The sequence below is a fragment of the Oncorhynchus clarkii genome, chromosome 18 (genome assembly GCF_045791955.1).
Source record: "Oncorhynchus clarkii lewisi isolate Uvic-CL-2024 chromosome 18, UVic_Ocla_1.0, whole genome shotgun sequence".
NCBI lineage: Eukaryota > Metazoa > Chordata > Actinopteri > Salmoniformes > Salmonidae > Oncorhynchus > Oncorhynchus clarkii.
In genome coordinates, this window is record NC_092164.1 from 2,759,786 (window position 1) to 2,770,479 (window position 10,694).

At 40.8% G+C, this 10,694-nt stretch overlaps 1 protein-coding gene across 1 annotated transcript; it reads right to left on the minus strand.

Moving 5' to 3' along the window:
- Nucleotides 1-4,806: 4,806 nt before the first annotated feature.
- LOC139372889 (zinc finger protein 135-like) lies at nt 4,807-8,509 on the minus strand. Its single transcript, XM_071112746.1, has 2 exons — nt 8,293-8,509; nt 4,807-6,437 (listed from the first exon to the last, which is right to left on the minus strand). The coding sequence occupies exons 1-2, from the start codon at nt 8,393-8,395 to the stop codon at nt 5,458-5,460; spliced, it is 1,083 nt and encodes a 360-aa protein (XP_070968847.1). The 5' UTR covers nt 8,396-8,509; the 3' UTR covers nt 4,807-5,457.
- Nucleotides 8,510-10,694: the final 2,185 nt, after the last annotated feature.

A 10,694-nucleotide genomic window follows, 5' to 3' on the forward strand; every position in this document is an offset into this window, starting at 1 on the left:
AGTAATCTAATGATCCGAAAAAGGTGTAATAGCAGACCGCAATTAGGGGCGTTCTCTGGTATCGGGTGTTTCACGGAATCTAGTTTACACCAATTGATGCTCCCCATTGGTCCTTGGCCGTTTCTTTTGCGTTGGGACAACAGTTGTTGACATCTGTTACATTTTAGCTAACCCTAAACATTTTCCTAACCTCAACCTCAGTCTCCTAACCTGCCACGTTAATTATCCTAACCTGCATGGTAAACAAATATCTAACCCTAACCTGCCACGTTAATTATCCTAACCTGCATGGTAAACAAATATCTAACCCTAACCCTTTGCCTAACCTGCCACGGTAATTCATCTAACCTGCCACTTTAATTATCCTAACCTGTAAGGGGCACACTCCAACACTCAGACATAGTCTGCGTTCCTAAATTCGCTCTGGCTATATACTCCGATTTCAGACCACTCTCGTCTGAGTGCCAGAGGGCAGAATAATTTATGAAAAACAAACGTCCAACACCCCTTGAATACGGCCGGTGTCAGTAAACTTCGGCAAAAAAAAGCGTTATTAAATTGTTGCCTGAAGCACATTTAAAGTCACCAATGCTCTGGATAACATGAACACAGCCTAACCAGCTCTGCTAAGGCGAGTAAAACGGTCAGAGTTCTCTCATTTGTACTGAAAGTAGCTAGCAAGCTAGCCAATGCTAACCAGTTATCTTGGATGCTCGACTGCCGTTGTGAGGTCAGAACGCTTGAATCAACCCTCCTCCTCCGCCAGAGCGTCCAGTGTGGCTCTGAACGCTCCGAGAGCGATACGAACTGACAGTCCGACAACGCTCTTGATGTGGGTAATACTAATACAGAGATAACCATTGGACATGCAGTTCCATTATGCCATTGTTTCTACCACTTCAGATCCTTACATTTGTGATTTGAAGCATACCCGCATTGTACAAGACCCCTTGACTTTTTCCACATATTGTTACGTTACAGGCTTATACAAAAATGTGTTAAATGCATTTTTTACTCCTCATCAATAGACACACAATGACAAAGTGAAAAAAGGTTTTTATACATTTTAGCAAATTTATAAAAATGAATACCTTATTTGCATAAGTATTCAGACCCTTTGCTCTGACACTCAAAATTCAGCTCAAGTGCATCAAATCTCTGTTGAATGGGCTCCCAGCTTGTGCCATCCAACTCCTACACCACGTTGGGCGTAAACCTTTTAAGGGCTCCCGAGTGGCGTAGCGGTCTTAGGCACCTCATCTCAGTGCAAAAGGCATCACTACAGTCCCTGGTTCGAAGCCAGACTGAATCACATCCAGCCATGATTGTGAGTCCCATAGGGAAGCGCACAATTGGCCCAGCATCGTCCAGGTTTGGCTGGGGAAGGCCTTAATTGTAAATAAGAATTTGTTCTTAACTGACTTACCTAGTTAAATAAATAAATAATTAAAGTGGGATGCATGCCAGCAAAGCCACTAAACAATACATTAATTGCACTATAACGGTGCCCACAAACTGTTAGGTCCCAACATCTTACCACTGCTACACCTGGCTATCAGCGGAGCCTTGTCTGGCAACGAAACAGTTCATTAGGCCTCATTTACTGCCTTTTAAAATAACATGGCTGACTTACTTAAACAAATGTGGTTTCTACTGACAATTGAGATGTACAAACTATGGCATAAGGGCCGATCCGTAATTTAGATTAAGACATTAATGAGCGAGCCAGGACGGACGTAGTCAATGTAACTATTTGTTCAGCACTTTGGAAATGTACAGCAACATAATTCAGAACATGGGCTGTTCTTACAGTGTTCTCCCTGTACGCCAAGTCAGAACCGTTGGATAAATAAAGGGGCATACATGCAGACAATGATTATATTTCTCAAAAACAGGTAATAGGCTACATGTGAACCACCAAGCCAGAACAGTAGGCAAAATTAAGAGGTGAAACAAGACCAAATTATTAGGGTGAGGCACATGGGCTACTAACATCTTACTACACAACATACACTTGGTATTACTTTCTTAGCTACAGTATACACATCTCCCTGGTATATTACATCATTTATGCACCAGCATACAAGACATTTTTGGACTCACCTTGTTGTGCTGTGCTCACTTGAACAGGAAGGTGGCGCGGCAGTACTTCGTGGGTTTATTTTGTCATCAAACTTCATCAAAGTCTGTCATTCTCTGGATTTATGGTGCTTTAGAGACAACTGGGATCTCGAAGGGGAAAAAATGGAATCATGATGACGTCAGTGATCTTCAGGTTGTAGCTGTAGAAAGAGGTCCAAGTTCCCAATTTACAATTCCGAGTTGGATGAAAGTTCAAAACGTATTTTCTCAGTCGTAGCTTGTTTTTCCCTGAGTTCCCAGTTGAATTGAACTCACTCCAGTCAGATTTTGAAGTACTAAATTAAGTTGATTTGAGCGCGGCACACATCAAGCTTTATTGACAGCATGGCCAATGTTGAATGTTTTAAACTAGGAAAAGAGCCCCTTAATCTTAGACTTGGGACCACACAGCCACTCCACTGAATAGCAGGCTAATTATTGCTTTGCAATGCTTGCAGTTAGCCACTGATTCCTTCCAAACCACTCATTGTTGAATTTGCAATTTCCAATTTGTTGTGTAATGTTTATGTCCAAAGGCCGATAAGCACTGATACGTTTAATCTATAATTTCTCATTATTTCTCTTCATATGACAAGGAATAAACATGATTTACCAGTAGATTGTCAACTTGATTCATGATGATGACTGCTAGCTCAGATTTTGAAAGTATTATGTTGACATGATCAGTCCAATCAAAGCGACTGTAGATATCACATGATTTTATGTCATTTTATCTGTGGACAATGACCTTGAGCTTTCTTGGATGGGCACTTATAATGTAACTCTATGGCAGCACCCAAGGGGCTTGAATTTTCAAGATCTACCCTTAGACTTGGCAGTGACGTCTTGTTCCCATGAATGACAGGACACTGAGCCAATCACGGCGCAAATGTCCGTATTTTCTGCGGGATTGCCCCACCTCCACAGAAAGCACTGAGCTGGCTGAAACACCCGCATTTTGGAGCTGGCTTACTCAAGAAAACAAAAAAAGAGACCATGTCTGTATGCGGCTTTAATAACAACATCAGAGTCCCTGCCCATCTGCCCGAAAAGGTCTGAAATCCTACATCTTTAAAGAGTATCCCCCCCCAAAAAATACAAGTAATATTAATAATGTGACACTTGTCCTACTTACACTGACTAATTGAGGATAACTGTGTTTACTGTGATATGTGGTTGTCTCACCTGGCTATCTTAAGATGAATGTACTTAATGTGCTGGTGACATCACAGGGTCAGAGAGAACTCCTGACTGTAGTCATACAAAAACACTCCAGGCACTCAGCCCATAAGAACCATTCATACTGTCAGATCTAATATGAAGAACTGAATACAACCATAAGAACCATTCATACTGTCAGATCTAATATGAAGAACTGAATACTAAAGAGAAGAAGAGGTTGACCAGTACATATTCATGTAACTTTATTTTTCATTGGCAGATCAATAAAGTTTGCTTCAATGCAGTTTTCCAAACACATTCATGATCAGTAACTAAAATAACTAATCTAGTTTTAAAGACAATTAATAAACACATGTATTCATTTCATAAACTGTGTATCATTAAAAAAAGTTGTAAAATAATCCCCCACAAACTAGTGGTGAAAAGTGATCATCACACCATCTCTATCTGATACATGTTAGGGGCGGCAGGTTGCCTAGTGGTTAGAGCGTTGGGTCAGTAACAAAAAGGTTGCTAGATCGAATCCCTGAGCTGAAAAGGTAAAAATCTGTTGTTCTGCCTCTGAACAAGGCAGTTAACCCACTGTTCCTAGGCCATCATTGTAAATAAGAATTTGTTCTTAACTGACTTGCCTAGTTAAATAAAGGTAAAAAAATAAATAATTTGAAAGCGTCTACTAACTCCTTCCGAGGGACAACCTGGTCTCAGAGCAAAATGTATTTTATGTTACAAAAACATCCGTGCCACTCCATTTAGTATGTTACGTTCCACAAAATTGTTTATGTCCCTGTTAGTGAGCATTTCAGCCTTTGTCAAGATATGCCACACCTGTCAGGTATAGATTATCAAGAAGCTGATTAAACAGCATGATCATTACACAGGTGTACCTTGTGTTGGGGACAATAAAATGCCACACAACACAATGTCACAGATGTCTCAAGTTCAGGGAATGTGCATTTCTCATGATGACTGCAGGAATGTCCACCAGAGCTGTTGCCGGAGAACTCAATATTTATATCTCTACCATAAGCCACCTCTAACGTCCTTTTAGAGAATTTAGCAGTACATCCAACCGGCCTCACAACTGCAGATCACATGTAACCACGGCAGCCCAGGACCTCTTCGCCTGCAGGATTGTCTGAGGGGGGCTGAGTAGTATTTCTGTCTGTAATAAAGACCTTTTGTGGGGAAAAACTCATTCTGATTGGCTGGGCCTGGCTCCCAAGTGGGGCTATGCCCTCCCAAGTCCCACCCATGGCTGAGCCTCTGCCCAGTCATATAAAATCCATAGATTAGGGCTTCATTTATTTATTTCAATTGACTGATTTCCTTATACAAACTGTAAATCTTTGAAATGGTTGTGTTTAGATTGTTGTTCAGTATAATACGACTTGCAGGACGTATCGTATGTTAAGAATTACAATTAATATGTTATTTTACGATTTGCTATTCATACAATATGTTACGAACTTGTAATATGTATGATATGTTACAAAATCCAATTTGGATAACGTTAGCTAGGTTAGGGGTGAGGGGTTAAGGTAGAGTTAAATCGGTTTAGGGGAAAGGTAAGCTAACATGCTAAGTAATAGCTAAAAAGTAGTAAGTAGTTGCAAAGTTGCTAATTAGCTAAAACCTCCGTGATGAGATTCAAAAACGCAACCTTTGGCTAGACGTTTGAGTTACACGCCCATCCTTCCTCAGAGCAGGAGTAAGGCTTCTCTCCTACGTGTAAACGGTGGTGTGTTTTTAAGCTGCCCAGTTGAAACTCTCCCTACAGACAGAGTCAGACCAGGCTGAGAGGGAAGCAGTACCCCCTAGTCAATTGGCAGACTAGTGTTTGTTTTCAAAATGAGAAGAATAACAGAGGGTACTCAACACCAAGTGCAAATCTTTACAGTAGAAGCTAACAAAACAAAACACACTAAAACTGACAAGGTGCACACTGATTGGTAAAGTAAAGAGAGGATAACATTCTATAACGCTCCCTTTCCTCTGCACAGTTCTCTCACAGTGAGAACCAATAGGATTACAGTGTTCTACGCTTTCTTCATTTGATCCAATTCAACGTTACAACTTATTTTATGAGATGAGAATGAAGTGATGGAGTGACTTTATTCTTAGCTGGTCAGAGAACTGATGAGGCTTTTTTCCTTAATGTATACGTTGGTGTGTTTTTAAGTTGCTCTGGTGAGAGAAACTTTTGCCACAGCCAGAACAGACGTAAGGCTTCTCTCCAGTGTGTGTTCTCTGGTGAACTTTTAGCTCATTTGATGTTTTAAAACATTTTCCACAGACTGAGCAGTAATAAGGCTTCTCTCCTGTGTGTGTTTTCTGATGAACTTTTAGCTCAGTTGATGTTTTGAAGCATTTTACACAGTCTGAGCAGGAGTAAGGCTTCTCTCCTGTGTGTATACGTTCATGTGTTTTTAAGGTATCCAATCGGGAGAAACTCTTTCCACAGTCAGAGCAGAAGTAAGGCTTCTCTCCTGTATGTGTTCTCTGATGAAGTTTTAGCTCAGTTGATGTTTTAAAACATTTTGCACAGTCAGAGCAGTAGTAACGCCTCTCTCCTGTGTGTGTTCTCTGATGTACTTTTAGCTCAGTTGATGTTTTGAAGCATTTTACACAGTCAGAGCAGGAATATGGCTTCTCTCCTGTATGTATACGTTCATGTGATTTTAAGTTATCCAATCGGGAGAAACTTTTTCCACAGTCAGAGCAGGAGTAAGGCTTCTCTCCTGTATGTATACGTTCATGTGATTTCAAGGTATCCGATCGGGAGAAACACTTCCCACAATCAGAGCAGGAGTAAGGCTTCTCTCCAGTATGTACTTGTTTGTGTGCTTTTAAGCTGCTCATTTGAGAGAATCTCTCCCCACAGTCAGAGCAGTAGTAAGGCTTCTCTCCCGTATGGATACGTTGGTGTGTTTTTAAGGTATCCAGTCGAGAGAAACTCACCCCACAGTCAGAGCAGGAGTAAGGCTTCTCTCCTGTGTGTATTTTTAGGTGTGCTTTTAGCTTTGATAGAAATGGGAAAATCTCCACACAATGTGGGCAGTGGTGAGACCTCTTAGCTCTGTGATCTTCCTGCTGTTGTTGTCTGGATGCAGGGAATGTCTCAACGTGGTCTCCTGTGTGAACAACATCAGAAGAACCAGTCAGTTGGTGTGATATACATGTCAATCAAATGTATATTAGGAAGCCCTTCTTACATCAGCAGTTTGTCCAAGTGTTCTACAGAAACCCAGCTTAAAACACCAAAGAGCAACCTATGCAGATCGAGAAGCACAGTGGCCACGAAAAACTTGCTAGAATGGTAGGAACCTCGGAACAAGCCTAAAGAGGAACCAGGCTCTGAGGGGTGGCCAATCCTCTCCTGGCTGTACCGGGTGACATATGTATTCATATCAGTAGGCTGTACAATACAGGGGAATAAAACTATTCTAAAAGTGGGTAAGAGATGAAAGCTAAAAAGGGGTGAAAGTCAAAAACTATGAGCCATATCATTCTCCACTCACTATCACAAGAGTTAGTAACTACACAGCCATATCATCCTCCACTCACTATCACAAGAGTTAGTCACTACACAGCCATATCATCCTCCACTCACTTTCACAAGAGTTAGTAACTACACAGCCATATCATCCTCCACTCACTATCACAAGAGTTAGTCACTACACAGCCATATCATCCTCCACTCACTATCACAAGAGTTAGTCACTACACAGCCATATCATCCTCCACTCACTATCACAAGAGTTAGTAACTACACAGCCATATCATCCTCCACTCACTATCACAAGAGTTAGTCACTACACAGCCATATCATCCTCCACTCACTATCACAAGAGTTAGTAACTAACAGCCATATCATCCTCCACTCACTATCACAAGAGTTAGTAACTACACAGCCATATCATCCTCCACTCACTATCACAAGAGTTAGTAACTACACAGCCATATCATCCTCCACTCACTATCACACGAGTTAGTAACTACACAGCCATATCATCCTCCACTCACTATCACAAGAGTTAGTAACTACACAGCCATATCATCCTCCACTCACTATCACAAGAGTTAGTCACTACACAGCCATATCATCCTCCACTCACTATCACAAGAGTTAGTCACTACACAGCCATATCATCCTCCACTCACTATCACAAGAGTTAGTAACTACACAGCCATATCATCCTCCACTCACTATCACAAGAGTTAGTCACTACACAGCCATATCATCCTCCACTCACTATCACAAGAGTTAGTCACTACACAGCCATATCATCCTCCACTCACTATCACAAGAGTTAGTCACTACACAGCCATATAATCCTCCACTCACTATCACAAGAGTTAGTAACTACACAGCCATATCATCCTCCACTCACTATCACAAGAGTTAGTCACTACACAGCCATATCATCCTCCACTCACTATCACAAGAGTTAGTCACTACACAGCCATATCACCCTCCACTCACTATCACAAGAGTTAGTCACTACACAGCCATATCACCCTCCACTCACTATCACAAGAGTTAGTCACTACACAGCCATATCACCCTCCACTCACTATCACAAGAGTTAGTCACTACACAGCCATATCACCCTCCACTCACTATCACAAGAGTTAGTAACTACACAGCCATATCACCCTCCACTCACTATCACAAGAGTTAGTCACTACACAGCCATATCACCCTCCACTCACTATCACAAGAGTTAGTAACTACACAGCCATATCATCCTCCACTCACTATCACAAGAGTTAGTCACTACACAGCCATAATCATAGAACTTTACTACTTCACTTCTTTAGTCTCTGAACACTCCAGACAGCCCAGTGAATAAAACACATGAAATAACATCCTACTAGCATGAAATAACATCTACCTTCTCATTGAAAGAGTTCTACTGCAACTTTTCATACACAGTGGGAAGTTGGAATGAACAACAAACTTAGTTAGATAGAACCTGCTCTTACCATGAGAAACAGATTCTCCAATCTTCTCCTCCTCTTCTTCATCTTTAATGTTGACATTCAGCTCCAGTGTTTGACTGCAGTCTTCCAGCTTCACTGATGTCATCTCTGGATCCTGCAGTGCAAACTGGGCCCCACTGTCACAATCAGGACCCAGTGACTGTAGGTTTGGACTTAGTGTGGAAGGAGAGAGGCAGGTTGGGTTTGTTCTCACTGTTGATGTTACCGGCCTCAGACTTAATTCAAGTCGTCCTGTAGATATAATGAAAAACGGACACAAAAAGTTATTCTAACTTCTTTATTATAACAAAATATATTATAATGTTTTCTTGTTAATTTCTCTCATTTCCATTTATCAGGTAACTAATCATTGACAACAAAACATTAATTCACATTAGACAAAGTGCACACTTTAAAATTGCACAACATAAGTGCACTTAATCTATAGTAGATTTCCTACATTAAAATAAATGACTCAAAAACCATTTAGTTCAAGGTTACAGTATGTTTTAGGCAGCACTATGTACTATTTTCCTGAATAATATTCACTGTATTATATAGTGTTATTTTGGCCTTTGGCCGTCCCCAGCTACCGTCCAACGGAGAGGGATGGAGGACAGAGGTGGTGTCGTAGCAGAATCACAATTAGTTGATAAATAAGATGTTTTATTTACATAATAATGCTTATGTGAGATATTTTTCATTAGAACGTCTTCTTTTGGATAATACTGTTGGCAGTTGCATTTTCCTCTCTCTTCTCCAGGGAAAAGTCACTTGGGGCCCAGAGAGGGGAGAGGTCAGGATTGTCTTCATATGTGAGGGTATCTGTTAAACCATGTGAAGGGCTCCACAATGTCTGTACACCAGTCACTCCCTACTTTTCCCATATTGGGAGGAGGAGTACGGCAGTGTCTGGAACCATTGTATGTCCCCTCTTATGTCAAAACTTATCTTGACCTAGTATATGACCTAGAGGCTCACTACTCTCTGTGAGCTTGTCCAGAAGAGGTTGTATTTGAGATGGGCGTATCTAGAATTGACAACTGATATATGCCATTGGATGAGGTAATGGTTTGGTAATATGAAGTACCAAGAATGAGAAGTAGAACCTCGTCTAAGAGACCAAACTGAACAATAAGTTATAGCTAATGTCTTCTGGCTATTTACTCTCTCCAGTAAAAGTCTTCCTTTGTAATGTTCCTAAGATCTGTTATTCGTCATGTGAGTTGAGAGGGCTGTGTCTTGGCTATAACTGATACTAAGAATTGTTTTGTAAGCACTCTCAGAGAGTTCATTTATAGACACTGAATTGATCTGAGAGTCATAGGGCCATGGTGAAGCTGAAATATAATTAAAGATGGACTTTATAATATAACTCTGACTTGTGTGTGGTTTGCTTTCTCAATGTTTAGTAATACAGGAAATTACCACGACAATAGGGAGAGAAGACAGATATAGGGATGGAGGACAGAGATAGGGAGAGAAGACATTGATAGGGATGGAGGACAGAGATAGGGAGAGAAGACAGAGATAGGGATGGAGGACAGAGATAGGGAGAGAAGACAGAGATAGGGATGAGGACAGAGATCTCTGTCTGTACATTGATCCTGTATTACCACCCTGCACATAGAGCCTGTATTACCACCCTGTATATTGATCCTGTATTACCACCCTGCACATTGATCCTGTTTTACCACCCTGCACATTGATCCTGTTTTACCACCCTGCACATTGATCCTGTATTACCACCCTGTACATTGATCCTGTATTACCACCCTGCACGTTGATCCTGTATTACCACCCTGTATATTGATCCTGTATTACCACCCTGCACATTGATCCTGTATTACCACCCTGTATATTGATCCTGTATTACCACCCTGTATATTGATCCTGTATTACCACCCTGCACATTGACCCTGTATTACCACCCTGTATATTGATCCTGTATTACCACCCTGCACATTGATCCTGTATTACCACCCTGTATATTGATCCTGTATTACCACCCTGCACATTGATCCTGTATTACCACACTGCACAAAGATCCTGTATTACCACCCTGTAAATTGATCCTGTATTACCACCCTGCACATTGACTCGGTACTGGTACTCCTTGTGCTACTATTACTTTCTTTATTTAGAAAATACTTCCCTTTATTTATTAACTATGTATTATTGGAAGGAAGCGTTTCACTGTAGAGTCTACCAGTTGTTATATTTATTAACTATGTATTATTGGAAGGAAGCGTTTCAAAGTTTACACATTGTATTTGGCGCGTGTGACCAATAAAATGTGATTTCGCTCGCAAAAACAATTTTATATTTACCATTCACACCATAGTAACAAATATAGATAACATAGAAACAACTGAATGTCTCTGAATATTAGTACACATGTAGAA